At 44.4% G+C, this 23,691-nt stretch overlaps 2 protein-coding genes and 1 long non-coding RNA gene across 6 annotated transcripts in view; 2 read left to right on the forward strand and 1 right to left on the reverse strand.

Moving 5' to 3' along the window:
- SEC23B (Sec23 homolog B, coat complex II component) overlaps positions 1–19,258 on the forward strand; it is a 27,553-nt gene extending 8,295 nt beyond the window's left edge. The window contains exons 7-20 of the mRNA XM_006030449.3: positions 1–38; positions 780–938; positions 1,972–2,087; positions 3,735–3,858; positions 4,905–4,985; positions 5,455–5,544; positions 6,048–6,154; positions 6,348–6,501; positions 9,626–9,703; positions 10,026–10,187; positions 10,991–11,077; positions 14,862–15,017; positions 17,195–17,260; positions 18,917–19,258. The exon at positions 1–38 is cut by the window's left edge and continues 143 nt beyond it. Coding sequence (XP_006030511.1) covers positions 1–38; positions 780–938; positions 1,972–2,087; positions 3,735–3,858; positions 4,905–4,985; positions 5,455–5,544; positions 6,048–6,154; positions 6,348–6,501; positions 9,626–9,703; positions 10,026–10,187; positions 10,991–11,077; positions 14,862–15,017; positions 17,195–17,260; positions 18,917–19,006 — 1,508 coding nt within the window. The 3' untranslated portion in view covers positions 19,007–19,258. The remainder of the gene's footprint in view (positions 39–779; positions 939–1,971; positions 2,088–3,734; positions 3,859–4,904; positions 4,986–5,454; positions 5,545–6,047; positions 6,155–6,347; positions 6,502–9,625; positions 9,704–10,025; positions 10,188–10,990; positions 11,078–14,861; positions 15,018–17,194; positions 17,261–18,916) is intronic.
- Positions 18,405–23,589, reverse strand: LOC112551379. The gene is made up of 3 exons (XR_003095674.1): positions 23,455–23,589; positions 19,426–19,489; positions 18,405–19,007 (listed from the first exon to the last, which is right to left on the reverse strand). It is a non-coding gene; the product is annotated as an uncharacterized LOC112551379 (long non-coding RNA).
- DTD1 (D-tyrosyl-tRNA deacylase 1) overlaps positions 23,406–23,691 on the forward strand; it is a 44,379-nt gene continuing 44,093 nt past the window's right edge. For all 4 annotated transcript variants that reach the window (XM_025212132.1, XM_025212133.1, XM_025212134.1 and 1 more), the window contains exon 1: positions 23,406–23,691. In XM_025212132.1, the coding sequence (XP_025067917.1) occupies positions 23,421–23,691 (271 nt within the window). In that variant the 5' untranslated portion in view covers positions 23,406–23,420.

Below are 23,691 nucleotides of genomic sequence, written 5' to 3' on the forward strand. Positions count from 1 at the left end.
CTGGAGTAGCTCTATCGATTGCTGTTGGTTTATTGGAGGTAATCCCAGTTTCACTGTCCGTTTGAGAGATAAGCAGGGATGGCCGATGCATCTTGGAATCTGAGCCAGATGCCACGTAGAGCTCATGAGGGGTTAACGTGTGGCTCCTGGGCCACTGCTCCTTGCTCTGGCTGCAGTAGCATCCAGGATCTTAGGGTGCCCCTTCCTCCCCCAGCTTCTGCTGACCCACCACTGATCCCTAAACATCTGTGCAAGCAGCCCCCTGCGCCCCCACTTACTCACCCAGGCATGCTGAACTGGGTGCTCACTCCCTGGTTTTGAAGCCAGAGCATTTCACACAATGGCCAACCAGTTTCCCATCAGTGACATCTTGGAATGGTTTGATTGTTGTGTGCCCCAGACATTCAAGGAGTTCAGAAGCTTTTTACAAATGTTAACTTCTGACTTCCATGTGTATCAGAGCTGGGTGCTATTATACACCAGTTTCATTGAATAGTCTGAGGCATAGCAAGGAAGATGGGAACAGATGTGGTTGGGTTCATGCTGTAAAAATATGAATTGGACCTACCCTGTGTTTTCAAATTGATCAGGGTGCAGCAATCCCCATTGTTTTAGTTTAAAAAAGTCAATATTTATTTATTAAGGAAGTGCCTGGAGGCTCCATCAGGATCAGCGTGGTAGGTGCTATAGAGGAGGATAGACACAGGTTTTGAGTATAGTGGAAATATTGCTCACATTTAATCTGCACATCTGTTAAGAAAGCTTTCATTTTATTTTAGGGCACATTTCCAAACACAGGGGCCAGAATAATGTTGTTTACAGGTGGTCCACCCACACAAGGACCTGGCATGGTAGTAGGAGATGAACTGAAAACCCCCATTCGTTCCTGGCATGACATAGAGAAGGATAATGCACGGTTCATGAAAAAGGCCACAAAGGTAGGTAGTGCTCTCTTCCAAAGGGAAGATTTCGTTCTTGCTGAACAAGCAATATCTTGGACCTTCCAGCAGGCTGAACATAATCAGTTTAATGGCAAGACATCTTTTGAGCTTTAGGATGTATGTGGTAACATCATCATGGGTTTGCCAGCTCAGGGCATTGTCTCTAGGGAACCAATACTATTTCCAGGTCTCTGTTTAGTGAGCTTTACCTTTATGCTGCTCACCGCTTCCTGAGTGACAGTCATCAATAAGTATATTCTAGTTCTTTATCGCAGTGGCTCCTGAACTCCCAGACATGTACATGAGCCTCCCTGAAATGTACAGATGAGGTTTCCATCAGCCAGCTGCTGAAGTAAAAATGTACAGCTGAGCTCTTGCTTTGCTAACTCAAATAGAAGTTTAAATTGGCCTTAGTCTGTTTCTGGTCAGTACAGTCCTGTCTCTCTCTAGGGATCAGAAAGTATTTTAGCAACCCTTTCTCAGAGAGTAGAAGGGTGGAAGGCTTGTCTTTCAGCTTCAAAGAGTATCTGAACTTGTCTTTTGTCCAGAATTCAAGAGAAATTATGTCTCCCCCCCTGAGAAACACTCCTTGAATGCCTCCATGGTTTTCTTGACAGTAGATAAGTGATATGTTTTACACTGAGTATTCCTATAGTAAATACGCCTTGCACTTGAGAAATAGTGGAGTGACAGATGACTTCTTGACTAACCCACCAGGGACTGCCAGAACTAAGAGATGAGTGTGAGCAGAAGAGCCTTAACAGTTCATATCCTCTGAGTTTTGGCATGGAGGGGGACTTGTAACAAGCATACATTAGTAAACATCCTTTAAGTTAAAAGCAGGCTCCGATGGAATGCTCTTTGCCTGTAATGGTTCTGGTATTTGGTATTTTTAGGGCATGGCATACCACTATTAAAACAGAAAAAGCTTTTTGTCACTAAAATGGGTAAATTCCTGTATCAGACCTAGCTATAGGACAAGGAAATTCTGTTGGAGTGTTTTTAAATAGTAAGCTGTCTTCCTCTACAGCATTATGAGACTCTGGCTAATCGCACTGCAGCCAATGGTCACTGCATTGATATTTACGCTTGCGCTCTTGATCAGACTGGCCTTCTGGAGATGAAGTGTTGTACAAACCTCACTGGGTAAGTTTGCAGTGAAGAAACAATGTAATGGACCCACACCTCTTGGGATGTGATATCAAAGGTCTGATGGTGAACGGATGTTTCTGGCTTCTAAACATCAGTGGTCTGATGTTGCCTCCACTGAATTCAGTGACAAAGCTTCCCCTTCACTTCAGTATCTTAAAATCATGGCCCAGAGCAGCTTGTATAGGATGAATTGGGATGTTGTCAGTAGCAAATCAAATGACCTATTTTGAGAAGGCTGTTTTAATGCTGTAACTGGCAGCTAAATGCTGTATGATGGTATCTTTTGCAGACACCTTATGTTTTGCTCAGGTTTTGCACATATGTTTCCTGAAAGAAGAGTAGGACAGTGGTAGCCACAGAGTTGCACCTTGAGCAGTGTGTTTGAGCAAAGCCTTTAAGTATCTGTTAACTCTGTACAGTAGTCTACAACATAGAATAATAAGAGAACAGATGAGATTGATTATGACAGCTGGAACCTTCCATTGCTAGGGCCTAGATTGATTTGGGTCTCTGTGGATGCTTGGTTTCTCTAAGTCAAGAGTCAGGGAAAAGAGTTTCCTTTTGGTGTTAATTAACCCCCTCACTGGCAGCCTATATGGAGAAGCCACCTTCTCTAGAGAGACTGCATGGGGAGTCTTAGGGGCGGTGTCTGTCTCTAATCTTCCAGTTGAGATCTATTGAATATGTTGGCTGATCTGTCTGGATCCAGAGTGCTTTCAGTAGAGAACCTTCACATCTAGAATTCCTTTTCCTCTTTCAGCGTAATAGAGTATGGGGTGGTTTGACTTTTGATCTGTGCTGTGAGGGCCCCCCACTTGTGCAGGCTTTTTTCTGAGGAGGTGGATGGAATAGATGAGGAGGATTCAGCAGGGGCAAGAGAAGGAAAGATGATGTTTGGGGGTGAGTGTAGTCACCATGAGAGCTGACCTGAGCAGGGTGTGGGACCCAGGGCAAATCAGCTCATGCGGGGCCCCGTCCCCGCTCCACCTTGGACCCCAAAAAGCTGCCACGGCCATCGGTGTCGGGGGTGAGGGGGGCAGGTGTAGTGAGCGGCTAGATGAGAAGCTGGCAGCGCAGAGTTGCTGCAGCTGCTCTGCCTAGCTCTGCGGGGCCCCCAAAGCGTGGGGCCTGGGGCAGTTGCCCGAGTTCCCCCCTGAGGTGGCCCTGGTCACCATTATTGCATCTAAAGAGTTAGAGAGGTTGATTTACTATCTGCATCAGAAAGCAACTGATAGATGGAGCTACCCTTCCTGCCCTAGAAATGGTCTGTCCCAGTGAAGCACACAGACTGACCTTTTTGCCACGCTGTCTTATTGCCATGCTGTCTTATGCTGCTTTTTTTGTGTGGATAAAACAAGGACTCCAGAGCTGCCAGTCCAGTCCTTTCTGCAATACTAAATGTGCTTGTCATTTTATGTTAACACCAAGCTTCCATCTGTATAAACTTGTCCCTGGTATGCGTAGAATTGCATCATCTTACTGTTAGTTCTTGCTTTGAAAGGCTACGCAAGTTTTTTACAGCTGTTTTCTTCAGGGTATTTTTTGTGTGATGAGGGAGGAGCTGGGGGATTGGGGAGGGGGGCAGAAGTGATCTAGTTAGTTGCTGTTTTAATTCCCTTATTTGTCACTTTCCCTTCCCAGGGGTCACATGGTGATGGGAGACTCCTTCAACACTTCTCTCTTCAAGCAGACATTCCAGCGAGTTTTCAGCAAAGATTTCAATGGGGAATTTCGAATGGCATTTGGTGCCTCTCTAGACGTGAAGGTGAGACATTTGGTCAGACACAGCAGAATGTTCACTGAGAATTAATTTGTTAAATAGCTGGGGGAAATGAGATGCTTTCGAGCTCAACATTTGCAGCACAGTATTTTAGTATTTTAGTGAGGTTTTTTTAATAAGTTTCCTGTGGCCCTTTCTTGATGGCAGATGCCACTGAAGAGACAGGGAGAGTGTGTATGGCAGTGCATGGGTATTTGAGTTGAAAGGGCTCCTGGGAGGAATTTTGAGATGCTTGACAGCTAAGGATCTGACCCAAGGTCTCAGTCCCACAAACTGTTCCATACAGGCAGATTGCTGCAGGTGGTGCTAAGCCCATGGACTTGAGGTACACTGGGCCCTACTGGCTGCTAGAAGGAAGAAAGGAGTATTCCTTCTTGGATCCCATCTTTAAGTGTATTGAGTAACAAAAGGCCTGGCCTCCACTGCTCTTCTTCCATCTCTGCTTTCGTTTTTCAAATGTTTTCACTGGGAGTAGCTTTGATGCCTTCCCATGCTATTGCTCATAGATTTTTAGTAGCAGCAGCAAGAAGAAATCGGTCAGATTCTTGTAATTTAGAATGATAAGGGGTAGGTTAGAATTTTTTTTCCTAAATGTTTAAACTTTGGAGAAATGAACAACTACCCTTTCTGCTCACATTTGGCAAGGCATATTTTATATTTGCCATTGGGAATTGTGGGTTTCATGGTACAGATTATGTAAATGACAGGTTTCCAAACTTTTATCACTGTATGGATCTCAATAAAAACCATATGAATTACGTATAGTTTCCCATTCGCAATTACACAATGTCCCTGTAGCAGTTGCAGCAATAGCAGATATGAGAAAGTCTTGGATGCCTGTCTTTCAAAGTGACTTAACCAACCAGAGAAGAAAAACCCACAATCCGTCAGCTTTCTGCACTGCAGTTAGGAAACCTGTTTTCAGTCTTTTTCTGATTAAACTTGAGTAGCTGTTTTCTTTTTTTTTTTTCTTCTGATGCTTCACACATTCAGTGTTTGGTTTCATTTTCAAAGTTTTGATTTGATTTTAGACTTCAAGGGAGCTGAAGATTGGAGGGGCTATTGGACCATGCATCTCTCTAAATGGTAAAGGGCCGTGTGTCTCTGAAAATGTAAGTCTGACACCAGTATTCTTTTTGGTTAAAGAAGCTGATGAACAGAGCTGGGATTTTGGCCAGCTCTGGTCTGACAGCAGTGCGAGGTGCTGTTGAGTAGGAGAGACTGGTGGGGGAGTGTGGTGGGATTCAGCGAGATTAAGGAAATTGGACACACTGTGGAGGAAATGCGTTTCATCTCTGAGCGATTTGGGGGCTTTCCAGCTGGGCTGCCATACTGTATCCCACTGATGGCTAATTGATACAGAAGGAGCATTGGAAAGGGCAGACAATTCTAGCTTTATCTACTGGTTAATAAAGTTTACTTATTTTTTAAAGTTTGTTCTGGTCCCTTAGCTTGTATCTAGAAGGTACTGGATCCAAGAGTCATGTGACTCGACTTACCTTTCAGCCACAACTCAAAATGCACTTAACTTATCCAGATCTAGAGATAAAAAATAGCTACTTTTTTTTAAATTCTCTTCAGGAACTTGGTATTGGAGGAACTTGCCAGTGGAAAATTTGTAGCCTGGATCCCAACACAACCCTTGCTATTTATTTTGAAGTGGTGAATCAGGTCAGTCTAGTTTTTTGCTCATTCCTTTATACACAAATGCATAATGTTACTTATAGCAGCTTAATAGATCCAGGAAGAGAGATTATGATTCTTCTGAGTGAGGCTATCAAGTAATAAACTTTCTGGGTAAAAAATATATTCACACAGATTATAATGTTTCTTTCAGAAGTTTAATATTTTTATTTTGCATGATGACTATACTCCACCCTGTCTTCTGTTCCTTCCCTATCATATTGCTCAGACCTGTCTTCTTCAAAATGCTGTTTTTCCAGTAATATAGAGAGGATAAACTACTTCCATCCTTTTATTGGCCAGCTGATGCAGAGTCTGGTGAAGTGTCTAACTAACCTAGCAGTCTTGAACTAATTGTCCTGGGCAGTTTTTCTCCCAGTTGTACTTGGATTCAAGCTTGACATGCAGTGCATTTTTGCTTTTGTGTTTTTTCTAATTCTGGGCACTCTAAACTGCTTACGGTAGTAACTCGGAGTTTTTCTGTTTTGCAGCACAATGCACCAATACCTCAGGGTGGCAGAGGTGCTGTGCAGTTTGTCACTCAGTATCAACACTCCAGCACACAGAAGCGCATCCGAGTTACCACGATAGCCAGAAAGTAAGCTCCCTATATCAATCCATACTTCACTGGTTTTGGATGGCGTACACTTTACCACAGTTTGTGTTTCTGAATTTTTCCAGCACCATAATCTATGTGCTTTGGATACAGGGAGCTTTACATATATAGCAGGGCTTGCTTTTGTTTTCAATAAAGATTAAAGCATATCGCACTGACTTCCATTATGCTTTAGTTGGGCAGATGCACAGAATCAGCTCCAGCATATAGAAGCTGCGTTTGACCAGGAAGCTGCTGCTGTACTAATGGCACGACTGGGAGTCTACAGAGCAGAAACAGAAGAGGGACCAGATGTATTGAGGTGGCTGGACAGACAGCTGATCAGACTGGTAGGTGTGATGGGCTGTAGTAGACTAAGTTTTTGGATGTCATAAAAATTGGGGGCTAGAAATTTAACATGGCTGTTGAGTTTAATATACTTTATGCAAACTGTGATGAGGGCTCCACAGAGTCCACTCTGACCAACCCAGACTTGGGAGAAACGCCGCCAGGCCTAAGGTCAGGGAGGACTGGTTAGAGAGCTTCTGGAGGGGCTGGACGTGTTCAGATCAGCAGGTCCAGATGCTCTCCACTCCAGGGTATTGAGGGAATTGGCAGGGGTTATTGCGGGGCCCTTGGCACAGCTTTACGAGCACTCGTGGTGCTCTGGCCAGGTGCCAGATGACTGGAAGAAAGCCAACGTGGTCGCCATCTTCAAAAAAGGGAAGAGGGAGGACCCGGGCAACTATAGACCCATTAGTCTTACTTCAATCCTGGGGAAGCTCTTTGAAAAGATCATCAAGGAGCACATCTGTGATGGGCCAGCAGCAGGGATGTTGCTCAAGGGCAACCAGCACGGTTTCATTAGGGGCAGGTCATGTCAGACCAACCTGATTGCCTTCTACGATCAGGTCACAAAAGCATTGGACGCAGGTGTTGTGGTGGACGTAGTCTTTCTGGACTTCAGCAAGGCCTTTGACACTGTCTCCCACCCTGTTCTCATAAAAAAACGAGGTGACTGTGGCACTGATACCTACACAGTTAGATGGATTGCAAATTGGCTGACGGGTTGTACACAGAGGGTAGTGGTGGACGGGTCTTTTCCCACCTGGAGGGAAGTGGGCAGTGGAGTCCCCCAGGCCTCAGTCCTTGGGCCTGCACTGTTCAATTTCTTTATTAGTGACTTGGATGACGGGGTAAAAAGCAGCCTGTTTAAATTTGCTGATGATACCAAGATTTGGGGTGAGGTGGGCACGCTAGTAGGGAAGGACAGATTACAGCAGGACCTGGACAGGTTACAGGGGTGGGCTAACAAAAATAGGATGGGTTTCAATACTGACAAGTGCAGGGTGCTGCACTTGGGCAGTAGGAACCAGCAGCACACTTATAAGCTAGGAAACTCCCTAATCGAGAGCACAGTGGCAGAAAGAGATCTTGGAGTCATTATGATTCCAAGATGAACATGGGCTGACAATGCGAGGTCACGGTCAGTAGGGCTAACCGTACCTTGTTGTGCATCCACAGATGCATCTCAAGCAGAGCCAAGGAGGTGATCCTCCCCCTCTATGCGACACCGGTTAGGCCGCAGCTGGTGTACTGTGTTCAGTTCTGGGCGCCGCACTTCAGGAGGGATGTGGACAGCATTGAGAGGGTCCAGAGGAGGGCCACCCATATGATCTGGGGACAGCAGGGCAGATCCTACAAAGAGAGGCTACGGGACCATAACCTGTTCAGCCTTTGCAAGAGAAGGCTGAGGGGGGACCTGGTGGCCGCCTATAAACTCACCAGGGGGGATCAGCAGGGTTTGGGAGAGACCCTGTTCCCCCTAACGCCCCCCGGGGTAACAAGGAATAACGGCCACAAATTGCTAGAGAGTAGGTTTAGACTAGACATCCGAAGGCACTGCTTCACAGTCAGGGCAGCTAGGATCTGGAACCATCTTCCAAGGGAAGTGGTGCTGGCTCCTACCCTGGGGGTCTTTAAGAGGAGGCTTGATGTCTACCTGGCTGGGGTCATTTGAGCCCGGTTTTCTCTCCTGCCTAGGGCAGGGGGTCGGACTTGAGGATCTACAAGTTCCCTTCCGACTCTACTTCTATAAATCAACCCCTTCCTCAAGAACATACATTTTCATGTATAAACAATTTGTTTCTTGTCTTTATGGTTGAAAAGAAATCTCTAAAAGTCATGAATCTGTACAAACTGCTTCAGTGCTGTTGCCCCTGAGTCTGCAAACAGCTTGAAGTTATAACTCTGACGTGGGAGTGGCTTCTTTTCATCTCGGTTGTCTAAATCAGAAATCTAATGACACTTTAAACATCAACTTCTACTATTTTGCTACGGATCATTTTTGCAGAAGCATCTAACGTGCAAGTCTCATACTCCCCCGAAACTGCCTGTCATTTTTCTATAGGCACCAGATATCCCAGCCACTTCAATCTCTGCTTTTACCCCAGTGGCTTCTGGGATGCAGCTTTCTGATGTTTGTTAAATTCTGCTCCACATCAGATAAATAGTAATTTGAACACCAAAACAAGGACAGGATGCTGTTTTAAATATGGCATACATGCATATTTAAACCAGTGCGCCCGCCCGCCCCCCCGCCAGGGCATGAGCCCTGGCTGCCACCGGCAGGAGGGGGCAGCTGGAGCAGAGCACAGACCCTGACTTCCTCCCCATCTCCACCCCACAGGCAGCACAGCCAGAGCAGAGCCTGTGGTTGGGCTGGGGAGAGGGGAGGATGTGTGGGCTGCCTGTGGCTGGCTCTGGTCTCCCCACCCTGCTGCCCTCCCCTCAGGGGCTCTCTGGCCCAGGAGGCAGGACCCAGCACAGGAGGGTGCGCTGTGCCACCATGGCTGCCAAGGTCAGGCATCCCTTGCCTGTCTGGCAGCAGTGGGGGTGTAACTGGGCCACCGCTGTGCCTCACCTTGGTGCCATGGCACTGTGGTGCTCCCTTTCATACTGGGACCCAGATCTCTGTTTATCATGACTGCATCTGCCAAAGTTGTGATCCCATTTGGGGTTGTGACCCACAGCTTGGGAACCACTAGTTTAAACTGTCAGTGTTTCTCATGGGCAGTTAAGTTTTCCAGTCTGCTACTGTATCAAAACTAAGGAGCATTATTTCAGAACACAGAGTCAGTGTTTCATAGTGTACAAGGTACCTTGGCCTTAGTGAAGCATACATGTTATATTAAAAAGCATTATATGTTCTTGAAAGCATTTTTGTTTTCTTTGGTTATTTTGTACTTGGCTTTGTGCAAAGCTGTTGATGCTTGTTTACACACTGAAGTTTAAATTAGTGGTAACTGAATTCACTTCCTGCAACAAAGTCACTAAACAGGTGTTTTAATACTGTCAGGTGTATTACCTCTCTTTATTTATTTCCTATCTTGTTTCCTTTGGTAAAATTTGTATATAAGAAGAATTCACGCTAATAATAAACAAGAGGTTGACTGTGTGTGTTCCTACCAACAGTGTCAGAAGTTTGGACAATACAACAAGGATGATCCAAATTCTTTCAGATTATCGGATTCATTTTCCCTGTATCCCCAGGTATGAGCTTCACTTCTTGCAGACTTGTCTCTTCCCAAGAAAGAGACAAATCAGGGTAGAAATGTCAATAAAATGCATCATTTGTGGTTATCTGAGATTAGCGAGGTGAGGAACGGAGGCTTTTTAAACTTGTTATGGTGTTTGTCACTTCCTTGGTGCTTACAAGTAAAATATGTAAATGACTGATACATGGAAACCTTGGAAGCACGAACCAGAAGAAAGACCTTGGCAATAACTTGGTGTACAGGCAGACAGTAGTTGTGATTAGAGGGGTTGGAAAAATCCATTGAAGTTCCTCTTTGTGTTCATCTTTTACACATAGTTTATGTTCCATTTGCGGCGATCTCCATTCCTTCAAGTATTTAATAACAGCCCGGATGAATCTTCCTATTACCGCCATCACTTTGCCCGACAAGATTTGACCCAGTCTCTCATCATGATCCAGCCCATTCTTTATTCCTATTCTTTCTATGGACCACCTGAGGTAAGCCATTGTAACAAGGTGTGGAACAAGCCATATCACTGTCTTGCCAGTCATCGAAGCAACACTGTTTTATAAAAAATGTTCCAGCTTCTTATTTGGGTAATGTAGAAAAAAATATTAGATTTATAAATAGTAAACATACATTCATAAATACTAATTTAATTTTAAATTCCCTTAAATTTTTTAAAGGTAGATACTTAAGGGAAATTAAAATGAAAAGCTTAAGTTATCAAGTAATAGTCATAAACTCAATAGTCTTTAGATGAGACACTGCCCATCATTTAACATTTCCTGCCTCTGGGGAATAACTTTTTTACATATGGTAGAATCCAGATACTTTTCAAGGTTAGGTTTCTAACTCCCCTGGCAAATCTGAGAGCTTGTGGACTTAGATGAGCATATATCTAGCCATAACAAATAGCTGCATGGGACTTCTGTTGTACTCCAGATGTTTGCTGTGGTTTTTATTTCAAAGGGCACTACTCCAGTCAACTGCATAAAACTGCTGATAATCTCCATCTGATTGGAGAAGTGTAAAAGTTGCAGCAAACAGCTGTGTGCCTCATACTTAATTCAACAACCTGCTGCAAACTAAGTGGGTTGCAAACCAGGTGCCATTGTATTTTATTTCTTGGAAGATTATCTAGTTTGCATTTCATTCTCTGATGCTCGTCCTCTAGGCTGACCAGCGCTCTTCTGCATCATCATTGAACAGCAATCTATTTCACCAAATGTTGAAAGTTAGTTTCACCCTGAGGGCTTCATGGTAACTGATTTTTAAAAATTTTTTTTATCTTTCCCAGCCTGTGCTCTTGGACAGCAGCAGCATTCTCGCTGACAGAATTCTGTTGATGGATACTTTCTTCCAGATTGTTATCTACCTTGGTGAGGTAAAGTGCAAACACTCTTTGTCCTGCTCTCTTACTCAGACCATTCCTGTGTGTTGTACAAACAGCTTCTTGCTTAGTTTGAATCAGTGCATTGGTTTTCAAACTGTTCTGTGGAACCCTGGGCTTGCACGATCGGTCATCAGGGGTTCCAGAGAGATTTCATAGATTTCATAGACATTAGGGCTGGAAGGGACCTCGGAAGATCATCGAGTCCAGCCCCCTGCCTGAAGGGCAGGAAGTCAGCTGGGGTCATAGGATCCCAGCAAGATAAGCATCCAACTTACTCTTGAAGGTGTTCAACATAGGTGCTTGAACCACCTCCAATGGCAGGCTATTCCAGAGAGACTAGAGGTAATGGGAAAGCAGGCCAGGAGATGGTATGCCATCGTTGGGATGGATTGTCTGGCTCCACATCAGTTTTTAGGATGGGGGTACAGTTCTGCAACAGCAGAAGTGATATGAAAGGGTTCCACAACTTCAGAGCATTTTAAAACCACTGGATTAGCGTAGTGTTCTATACAGTTTATTGTCATACTTCAGTTCTTCCAGGGTGTGGGATAGAATTAATAGCAGAGTAGTGAGGGCACATGGAAAGCATCAGTCATCAAGCAGTAGTCCTTGTGCAGCATCAGGTATTGAAATTGCTTTTGCTGAAAGTGGGAATGCTGGACAGGACCCTATTCAGTGTGTGAAAAAGTCTGCAAATGCGAATCTACACAAGAAGATGACAGGCAGCAGTAGCCTTTATTTAATGTCTAACTTGACTGATGCAAGTGAAACATAATTGGACTTGCTGCCAGCATTTGGAAATGAGTGCTAAAATGCACATCTTCCAAGCATCCTTCAAGGATTAGGGGTAAATTTTGCCAATTTTTTTCACTTAAATATGAATACTGGGTATTCACAGTGAATACCCTCTTACTTGCTTCTTATAGTTTCATAGTAGCTAGGGTCAGGAGGGACCTGAACAGATCATCTAGCCTGCCCCCCTGCCACAGGCAGGAATGAATGCTGGGTTCATAAGACCCCAGACAGGGGATCATCCAACTTCCTCCTGAATTTGCCCAAGGTAGGGGTGAGGACCACTTCCCTGGGAAGCTGGTTCCAGATTTTGGCCACCGTAACTGTAAAATATTGCCTTCTGATCTCTAACCTAAACCTATTCTCCATCAGCTTATTACCATTGTTCCTCATCACCCCAGGTGGTGCTGGGGAGAAAAGGGCTCTACCTATTTGCTGTTGATCTCCTCTGATGAGTTTGTAGGCAGCCACCAGGTCCCCCCTCAGCCTCCTCTTGCTGAGGCTGAACAGGTTCAGGTCCCTCAGTCTCTCCTCATAGGGCCTGTCCTGCTGCCCTCTCACCAAGTGGGTGGTCCTCCTCTGAACCATCTCCAGGCTGGCCACGTCCCTTTTGAAGCGCGGCGCCCAGTACTGGACGCAGTACTCCAATTGCGGCCTGACCAAAGTCGCATCGAGGGGGAGTATCACCTCTCTGGACCGACTTGAGATGCACCTTTGGATGCATGACAAGGTATGGCTGGCCTTGCTGGCTGCAGTCTGGCATTGGCGGCTCATGTTCATCTTGGAGTCAATAATGACTCCAAGATCCTGTTTCGCCTCTGTGCTTTCAAGAGGGGAACTCCCCAGCCTGTATGTATGCTGTGGATTCCTTCTCCCAAGGTGCAGCACCCTGCATTTGTCTACGTTGAACCCCATCCTGTTCTCATCTGCCCACTTTTGTAGTCTGTCTAAATCTAGTTGCAGCCTCTCTCCCCCTTCAAGTGTGTCCACCGCGCCCCACATCTTAGTGTCATCAGCAAACTTGGACAGCGTACTTTCTACCCCCTCATCCAAGTCGCTGATGACACTTCTTGTTCTGCAGAGAAGTTAAAGGCCAGTTTCTATTCCACTTAGTAGGCATGTGTGTGATCCTATTTCCACTGTGCTTTGGTCCCTGAAAAACTGTGAATGCAAAAGGTACTTGGGTTGGTGCATTTTGTTATCTTAAGGTATGTTACAGTAGACAAGTTAATGTATTTTTAGGTTCTTGAAAAGGATAGAATTGGATTGCATTGTGGCAGCTAAGTCCACTTAAGCACCTAATAGATGGAACAGGATTTGGCCTCTAAGTATTCAGGTGCTGGGAGGACATTAGTAGGCCTCCACATTCAGATCACTATCCAAAAGTTTTGCTGCATCTCTGAATTCCTGGCACCTCTGTGGCACAGAGTTCCTCCTTTTTATGCTGTCTTCCACCTCACTGGGCTCCCTTTCATCTTGGTTTGCCTTTTTTTGGGCAGACGGGGAAGGCAGACTGGCACATATTCCATGCCCCAACCTCTGCTATTCAAGGAAAGGCCTGTTAGATTTGTTCCAGCCCTTCCAGTATATGTAAAAAGACAAGCTGGTTCACCTGTCCTTCCTCTCTTCCATGGCCCATGGGTATAGCACTCTCCTAGAGAATTTAATGTCCGTTTTTTCATTCCTTTTTCCTTTTCCTGAAAGTCTCCTGTTTCTCTTTTCACCTTCCCACTATGTTCTTCGCTTGCATCATTCTGTTGTTCTACACCCTGAATGTGACTGGAAAAGCTCTCCCTCAAATTAGACTGTAAAACCAGACAGGCATGTTTCACTCTCTAGCTATCATCCACTATCATCAGGCAGTTTATATGATTTTTTTTCCAGCAGCGAGGACATTTTAAATGAATCCATTTTGGATGTATGCTTAAATACTTATAAGGCTTATATATAAGGTGTATAACTATACTGGCATTTTAATACAGTGTGCATTTGGGGTTTAATTCCTTGAGTGTTCTTTTTGTAAGGATTTCTTGGCTAACAGAATTTAACAGATCTTGCACTCAGAGTATATAGTGGCTAACTTCCTGAAGGCTATCAAAGTACTTCAGCCTAATGCATCAGATTTACATACCCACTACTGACATGCAACCTCTAGGGTGAAATAGAACAGCTGTTAACAGGGTTGTTTTTTTTTTCTCCTGAAGATCTCATTAAGATGAATACAGGTTATACAACGGAGTTATGTGGGAGGAGAGAGCTTTCCATTGTGGCCTAAAGCAAGCATTGCCTTGCATTGTATTGTTGCAGTTTAAGCCAGTCAGCTCTATTGGTGAAATTGGATTAAGGAAGGGATAAACATTCAATCTGTAAATTGAATGGAGCAATTTTCAACTATATATATATTGTGGAACACTAGAAGGAAGTTATCACTATAGTATTTTAAGTCCTAGTTGGACTCAGAATTAGGCAGTTTTAAAAGTGTTCTCTGTATGTATTGAAAACCATCAGTTCAAAATATACTTCCACTGCAGAAACATGTTACCTCTCTTTTCAATGTCTGTTCTTTTCAGCAAATTCTTTATCTAAACTGAGGATCAGGCAAATGCTAAGAGCCAGATCCTACTTTAGCTAGTAGGTACCTAACTGGATTTAGGCGCTTCAGTTCAATCGTATTTTACCCTGTCTGAGTCCTTGAAAAACTTAATGCCTCCCCCTCCTTGCTGTTTTTTGTGACTTTGTTTAAAGGCAAAGGTGATGATGTGTTAGAGAAACAGATGCATTAGTGGATTTTAGAGCTTTGCACAGGGTGGAATAGGACTTTACTTGAGCACTTAACAGGTAGAGTAGGATCTGGCCCCAAGTTAGTAATTGATAGAACAGTAGAAATGTGACTTCTAACATTTTGCTGTATTAACATGAAAACACATCAGTTATAAAGTGCAAGGAAATATGGAACATTCCTTCTCTTCTTTTTTCTGCATAGACTATTGCACAGTGGCGGAAAGCCGGCTACCAAGACATGCCCGAATATGAAAACTTCAAGCATTTGCTGCAAGCCCCTCTGGATGATGCCCAGGAAATCTTGCAGACTCGGTTCCCAATGCCACGTTATATTAACACAGAGCATGGAGGCAGTCAGGTAAGGCAGAAATTGTCAGTGAGTGATTGGTATGCTTGAATAAAGGAAATTCCAGAGTCATGGCCTAGAGCTGCTTTTTTAATAGAAAGGCTGCATTGCAAAATGGCTACCATCTTTTCCCTCAGCCACTAAGCTGCGAGTGGCTGTGAAAAGCTTAACACTGGGCAGTGCTTTTCCTGCTTGCTCACTAAGAAAGAAGCTGACAGTCATTTTTCAACACAGCGTCTTCATACTAGTCTGGAAAAGAAAATTGGCTTCTGTGCTTAAGACATGCACCTCAATTTTGGAGAGCTTATTTTTGGGGAAAAAGGTGCATGTGGTTTGTGGGTAAATGATTTGATTATGTATCAAGACATTGTCTTTCAGTACTCAGCCTGAGTCAAAATGGCCCTTCATTTTCTTACCTGCAGCTCTTTGCAGAAAATGTTTTTTTCTGCTGCAAGCATTTTATATATGTTAGGAAACACTATGCGACTCACCAGTCATATTTTCCCATTGGACTGCTTAGATATTAACCAATGAGTTGGAGTGTGTATAGGAAGCTGTCACTCTTTGATAAACATTGACTGTTCATGTGGTTCCTGAACCAGTCAAGACTGTGTCACTGTAGCTCTTCTTTTTGACTTTGTCTTTTCTCCTCTGAGAGAGGTGACAAATAATTGCTCTCTTTCAAGTTACTAGACAGGTCCTAGTTAGTCCCATTTTAGTTAGGTATTCATTGTATAATATCTGCAACTGACTCATTTGTTGCTGGAATAGGAAAATAGTAGTCACTATCCAGGGTCCAAATCAGTGATATGGTGCTGAATGTCCTGGTGCGGATATTCCTGGTTGTGAGTCTCCAGAGCATTCTTCTCGGCACCTAGTGCAGTGCTTCTCACTTGGAGTGCTTTGATGCAGGGGCTGCCATCTCAGTGGCAGCCAGGTAAAACTATCCCCCGCACACTCCTGCTCCATTAGGGCTCTTTTATTAGCCTTTTGCAGGCCGGAGCTGGCTTGGCTGTAACTCTTCCCAGTCCAGCCCCTCCTACGCTCCTTCTTGCAGAAACAGAAGCGAGTAGGATGGTTGTCCTGTAAACCTGTTTTCATGAGAAGCATAGGGGGCACCAGACCAGAAAGAGCTACACCATGAGGCAGCTGCTGCTGTTTTAAGCTGATTAGAAAGCCCTAATGCAGGAGGAGCATGTGTATGTAACAGCCCTTCCCAGTTTGGATTTGCAGCAGGTATGCGGGGAAGTTTTATCTGGAGACAGCAGCACCTGGTTGAGAAGCACTGAAATAAATTGAAGTTCTCAGCCAGTGGTGTCACCACATTCAGAAGTGGTGGAGAGGTGCCATGACTCTGAAAAGGTTGAAAACCACTGGCCTAGTGGGAACATCAAAGTGAAAACACTGTGGTACTGAAGATCTCAGCCACCATTGCTTGGTGCAGCAGAGGGATGCTCACCCTCAAAGAAACCTTTTTGGTTTTTGTTTTGAAATGGATGTCATGTTGTCACATTGTCATGCTGAACTGACCCAGATAAGAAGCAGGGGAGGGAATGAGCCCAGGAGATGGAACTCCTTACCAGAAGGATGGGCTTGTGGCCTGCCTTCCACAGCAGTGCTAAGCATATCTGCCACTAGAATGCAGAAGATTGCCTCTTTTAAAGGAACTGAAAACTTGAATATATTAGCAGAGCAGGTTCCTTTGTCCCTTGTGGGTCATAGTAGTTTAGAGGTCTGTTCATTATTCTACAGGATGTGCTAGCATTCAAAATAGGAAGTCTCTTGCCTACTCTTGTTGCATTTTGAGTCATGTAATACATATGCTGTGGGTGTCTGGGAATAAAGAGTTTATTTTAGCTTTATCCACCTCTCATTCTCTTCTCTCTCTGTAACAGCTGAATAATAGCCACGTCAGATAGCAGCAAATGTTGATAACCAAAAAAATTCAGTCAAATTTAGCTATTGCAGCGATCAGGAGAAGAAAATCATTGCATTGTATGGCTGCTCTGGTGATACCCATAAACAGGAATTGGATTGGAACATTAATAACCAAGTTAAGTTAGAAAATCCTCTTTAGAAAAGTGGAACAATGCAGGAACTAATCAGACTATCTATGATGTTGGATCCTGAGGCAGCTAACTGATCTTTATTTTTAAAATTACTTTTGTAACATCTTGTTTTTCTCATAGGCTCGGTTCCTGTTATCAAAAGTGAACCCCTCACAGACGCACAATAACCTCTATGCCTGGGGACAGGTAAGTCGTGGAGACCTATTTGTGTTTGAGGAAGAAACGAAACATATACATTCTCCTCTCCCATTCTGTTTCCTTTCTATTTACATGGTGTTAGGGTGATGAGCAATAGCTTGCTTTATTCCCGTGGGATGTGTTACATCCATCCTTCTGCCCTCTGGCTAGCAGCTTTCACAAATGTTCATTTTTTGAAGCCTAAAAATCTGTAATGCTTTGTGGTGGGAGAAACAAAAGTTGTTTCCCTGTCACAGTGGAGCTGACAATAACATTGCTGGTTGGTGGCTGCAGTAGTCGTATTTTGAAGCGAAAAACGTGCAGCTACCAAAGAGCTAGACTTTTCTTTAGCACCTCAGTGCGTACATCATTTTGTTCCTTTATGGTCACCATCAATTAATTACAATGGAACAGCTAAATTATATTGGCAGGGAACAACTAAATAAAAGCAATTGGGATACTCAGGAGATTTTCAAAACTGGGTTTCTGAAGTGAAGCTCCTACGTTATTTAAGCTTGTTAATAAAAGCAGTCTGATTGTTAGCAGTGCAGAGCACCCACAGCTCCTATTGACATGAATGCAAGCTGAAAGCCCTCAGCAGCTCTGAGAAACAGGCTTTTAAGACTTAGGATATATCATGAAAGTTCCAGGCAGTCAGCTACAAAAACTTTTGTCCACCATTTTTCTAGATTGCAGCTGGCATATTTTGGTACTATAAACTAAAAATAATAGTAAAATCTCCAGGTGCAATTATAACTTACGTGAGAATATGGCATACTATGTCCAGTTCTGGGTGCCACACTTTAACAAGGATGTGGTAAAGCTTGAGAGAGTCCAGAGAAGAGCCACCTGTATGATCAGAGACTTGGAGAGGAAGTCATATGAGGAAAGGCTGAGGGATCTGGGACTCTTCAGCCTGAAAAAAGAAGGCTGAGAGGGGACTTGGTAGCAGCTTACTGCTAAATCAAGCAATACATCAAGGGCTCAGTGAACAATTGTTCACCAGGGCACCCTTGGGGAAAACTAGGGGTAATGGTTACAAACTCCTGGACGACTGTTTTAGGCTCAACATAAGGAAAAAACTACTTCACAATTACGGTGCCCAGACTGTGGAATAAGCTCTCTCCAGAGGTGATGCAATGACCTACCCTGGAAATCTTCAAGGGGAGACTGGATGGTCACCTGAACCCAATTGTCTTTCCTCCTTGGTGCAGGGGCTGGACCTGATGATCTGCCGAGGTCCCTTTCAGCCTTATAATCTATGAATGGTTGCTTGATTTTTGGGGGTCTTATTCTGTCCTTCCTTTTTTATTTTTTTGTTACATCTTTGGGGCAGGGATACAAATTATGTTTCATAAATAATAAAATCTCTTTCAATACTATAGATTTACTTGCGAGTCCAGAATAAATGGAGTTTTGTTGTTACTATTGTTGTTGTGTGGCTTCACACACACACACGCACACACTCTCTCTCTCTGGCTGGAATTTGTGTGGCTACACATGCTCTCTCTCTCTCTCTCTCTCTCTCTCTCTCTCTCTCTCTGGCTAGAATATGCATATGGTTGATTAGCATTGGGCACAGAAACCTAATTTTCTTTCAGAATGACCCTTGTTCTACCCCTATTCGTTTTTTTTCTCATCACACATTTATTTCTATTATTGCAGGAATCGGGGTCTCCAATCCTAACGGATGATGTTAGTCTCCAGGTATTCATGGACCATCTGAAAAAACTGGCAGTGTCAAGTGCAGCATGACCTGGATCATAACAAGGACATAAAAAGGAAAGAATTAATGGGATCATACTGATAATTCAATAGATGTGGGAAAATGTATTACCTGTATTTTCTCACATATGACACATGATTTTCTCTAAATGTAGCCCCCCATAATTGGGGTGCATATATTAAGCAGGGAAGCTGTTTTTCTGCCTGGGATAGAAGCACCCTACTTTAAATCCTGCTCCACAGTGCAGCAGCATGACTATTCAGGCAGCTGAAGAATTCATTTGATTTAATGGTCCATTGTTTTTTGCTCCACAGGTGTTAACAGTTGTCTCCTTTTTTAATGGTCTTTATGGTCTTGCTAAGAAAAGTCAAACTGACCTTTCTTAGGGCAATTTTATAGTCTACTAGCTGATCCCATTAGCCCAAGGAGGAAAAAAAGGGTAAGTCACCTGAAGACTGGGTTCTTCCCCTGGGCTATGCAGTCATAACTGGAAAAATCCATTTTTCTTCATTCTGCCTTTCAAAAACAGGGTACATATTATATTTTGGGCCATGTTGTATGTAAGCAAATACAGTACGTTACTTTTCCTCTTCGTAGGCCACAGCTTTCAAATATTTAATGAAACAAATACTGGAGGGGAGTTTTGTACTGAATCCTTTTAGATGTTAATTTATTTGTATTCCATTTGTCTGTGTTCTTTCTGATTTACATTTTTCATACATTGTAACTTCAACTCCAGGATGTTTTAGCTTATAGAAATCTTAATACAGCCTTTCACTTAATTGTAACAAAATGTATTAAAACTATTCTCTTTTAGCAACTCTTTTGGATAAAGGAAACTATATTGATGAAAAATAAAATTAGTTAAGGCAAGCATTAATATTTAGTGCTATACCGAACCTGACTCTCAGAGGGAATTAAATCAGTCTTCTAGTTCTTCCAGTAAATTTTCAAAAGTAAACCAGAGTTGTGCATTCAAGTTATTGAAAAGAGAGAGAATTTCAGTTCCTATTGCCCAAGCAATTTCATTAGTGATTCTGGATCTCTAAGCACTGAGAATCACAGAATGCTTTCCAACAGAGAAGGTGGGTGCAAAAATGCCTGCCAGGAAGAGCACACACCAACTGCTGCAGCTTCCTGAGCCTGACAAAGGGTTTTTGAACCCGAAAGCTTGCTTAATAACTATTCTCCAACCATTTGGGGTTGGTCTAATAAAAGATATCAAATTCACCCAAGGAACCTTGTCTATCATTTTGGTATGCATTTGGGGGAGAAGAGATGTGCATGCTTGTGGGAACACACCCAGCGTGTGCATGTGTTTCCCTGGGGACAAATAGAAGTGTCATATATTGTGCCATCGCTACTTTTCCTCAGGCATGCCCCTGTATGCGCGCTGTGGTGAGCTGCAAATTGCACTAAGTGGGGCAGGGGAAGCTGGAGCCAGCATCTGCGTTGGCCCCAGCAGCCTTGCCTGGGGTCCCCTTGCGGCTGCAGCAGCAGTGATCCAGGTGCACAGAGCCTGGCTGGTAGCTGGAGTGTGGCTCTGGCTGGCCAGGCTCTAGTTTTGTGGGGTGTATGCTGCAGCCACATGCTCCCCACCCCTTGTTTTTAGATACTGGGACTTCCTGGTATTCGATTTCGCCCTTCTGCTGCAAACATGGATTTGCAGCGCCTCAGGAGGCTTTGAGGTGCTGCAAACTGCACGTTCCTGTTCCTGGGGATGCAGTCATTACAGGTTTCAAGTTAAATTTGGCCCTAGTGTGGAGAATTTACTCTCCACCACATCAAAATTGCACATGATCTACCTTCCTTCTTTGCTTGAGATCTAAAGATGACTCATTACTTCATCATACAAAAAGACTCACACCTGCTACTCTCAACTACTAAAGTCATGTTGATTCAAAGCATAGGGGCTGTCTAAATTGCTTTTAACTTCAGCCCGGATTTTCATCTAAATAGATTTGTGTACACATCTTCTCTTACAGTTAGGCTCACACACTGTATTGTAGCGGAGACCAACCTTTTTGCCAAGTGTGTCATAAATTAGTTCCACATCCTTCCTGAGAGTCGCTCAAATCCCTTTCTCCTGCCTGACTGGCTGCCTTACTTTCTGCTTTCTGCCTGATCTGCTGCTCTGTTGTTCTGTTCCCTGCCCCATCTGCCACTTTGCTGCCTGTCCCCTCCCTAGTCTACCACACACATGGGTTGATCTGCTTTACTGCATGTAAGCCTTCTGTTAGAGAGCAAAAATTCTTGTTCATGATACAATAAAAAGTCCTTAGACTTATAACTGTATCAATGCTGTCTGTGGTTTTGGAGCTCCACTCCTCAAAATAGTTGAAGTGAGGCAAGAATGTTCCTATAACCAAATTTTAAACCTTAGTTGTAGTAAATATAAAAATGCTCTGTACAACTAGCTCCTGGTATATAACATCTCATTTTAACTCGAGTCACCCTCTTGCAATGCAGTCTGAAGAATGACTATAAGAGCAGCATGTACGCCCAGGCTTTTTTTTAAGATTACATGGTTAATCTTCTGAGTAAAAACATCATTTTCCCCCGTTCTTGCAGTCACCATGAACCTTTGCAGTTGAACTGGGCTCTATTCATTTTTCTCGAGTGCTACTGACGTGAGTCTGCAGGCCAAAATAAGCTCTCAGCTATAGCACTAACCCAGTTGCCATCACTACTACCCTGTTATCTATAGTAGGAGTTCTCAACCTTTTTTTTCCCCCAAGGCCCCTCTGTGGAGCTGCCATTGCTCCCTGCACAGGAGAGAAATGGCCTGGCTCCCCAGCCCTGCCTGCATGGCCCTGGATGCAGCAGGCAGGGCTTGGCAGTGAAATATCCTGGGACCCCACTCACCCGAGCAGTAGCAGCATAGAGCTTTGCTTACCTGCAGTGTCACCCACAAGATGGAGGGTGTGGGGTGGGCCTCCTCCTCAGGGCTTGCCTTAGTCCCAGGGGGGCCAAAGTGGCTCCTCCCCATGCCAGGCTGGGTAAGCTCCCCAGAAGCCTGCTTGTGGCCCCCAGGGGGGCTGCAAACCCTTGGTTGAGAACCACTGACCTACAGTATACCTAGACAACTTTATTTACATTTTAAATAAAGGGTAGGGGTGGGTGTTTTTCTTTCCACATGAACCTGCATATTTATCTTTATGCAGAGTGCTTTACAATGTGGCCTGTTCCTTCCCATCTGTAAAGAAGCTTGTATGCTGCTGTGAACAATACCTAGGTATCTTTTTCATATAGTCCTTCCTGGTGCTGTTGCCTGGTCTAGACGTACTTTTTAATTTGTCTTTTAATGTAGACTCTGTTCCTTTGTTTCATTTTATTGCTGCTTTCTGGAGAAGCTCCCTGAGTTGCTTGCTGTTTACCCATACCAGGTTATTTCAAGGCATAAAGGTCTTGCACACCAGGCCTTTTGGATTTGAATCTGGGTTGTGATTCTTCAGAAATTGCAGGACTGTATATGTCCACAGAGTAACATGGCTGTCCCTTGATCAGTTTCTATGTGTTGGCATCAGCATCCTCATGGGAGGCCAAGAATGGAGATCTACCACAGGCAGAGAAGTGCCATTTAGGTTGGGGGCACTCGACCTAAATCAGTGATTACTGTAGCGCTGGTCTGGGCACAATCACCAGGGGTTAATTATAAAAAATGAACAAATCAGAACAACTTATAAAAGAGCTGGGCTGTTTGTTTGCCTACAGTACCTATACTTCTACTTCTGTCGAGAGCTTTCAACCTTCAGACATGGAATGGAAACTCCTCCCTACCCTGCATCCATAGGTATCACCCCTGTTATAACAGATGATGAAACAGAGGCTGTGCAGGCCAAGTCTTTGGCTAAGGTGGTGTTAAAAGTCAGAGAAGTAGGGCTGGAAGGGCCCTCCATAGGCCATCTAGTCCAGCCCCCTGCCTCCGGCAAGATCATCAATACCCAAACCATCCTATGCAATCCATAACCTAAACTCTATATAAGACAACTGTCAATCCTGATACAAGACAGACCTGACACCCTACCCTCCCTGGGGTAAAGCAGTGGAACCACAGCAGCCAGTGCCCTGCTTCTATGAAATGCTATCAATATACACTCAGGAGATCTCAGTTAGAGGGCCATAAGCACTTACTACAGAGGAAGGCAAAAACCCCACAGGCTTGCCCATAGGGTAAAATTTCTGCCTGACCACAAATATGGAGAGCGATCTGACCCCGAGTGGACAGGCAAGCCCCTCTCACCAGGAACCTCTGGCTTTCGGTCCCAGCAGGAGCACTGGCCCACCCTGAAGTCCCCAGCTTTGGCTGCAACCAACACCCGGTGACTCTGAGGAAGGGCGCGTGACCCGAAGCTTTCAAATAACCCTAACGCTAGCCCGCACAGAGCCTAGCCGCGGCGGGACTGGGCCAGGCCTCCTGGCTGCGTATCGCCCACAACGCGCATGCACGGGACAGCGGGGCCCCCTCCCTTCCTACCCCGGAAGTCTTTCTGCGTTTCCTCGCCTCGGATTGGCTGCACTGCTCGGCCAGTAGGCTCTGCCGTTGTTGGTGAGTGGGCGCTGGGGGCCGAAGGCAAGATGAGCAGGGCTAAAGCTGAGCTGTGGAGAAACCGGTTTGCCATTATGTACGCGCTGAGCTCATGGAGTCTGTTGGGCTACGTCTTCTACTACTACCGCATCGGCGACGACGACTCGCTCCAGAGGAAGTCTAACA

The sequence above is a fragment of the Alligator sinensis genome, unplaced genomic scaffold (genome assembly GCF_000455745.1).
Source record: "Alligator sinensis unplaced genomic scaffold, ASM45574v1 scaffold21_1, whole genome shotgun sequence".
Classification (NCBI taxonomy): domain Eukaryota; kingdom Metazoa; phylum Chordata; order Crocodylia; family Alligatoridae; genus Alligator; species Alligator sinensis.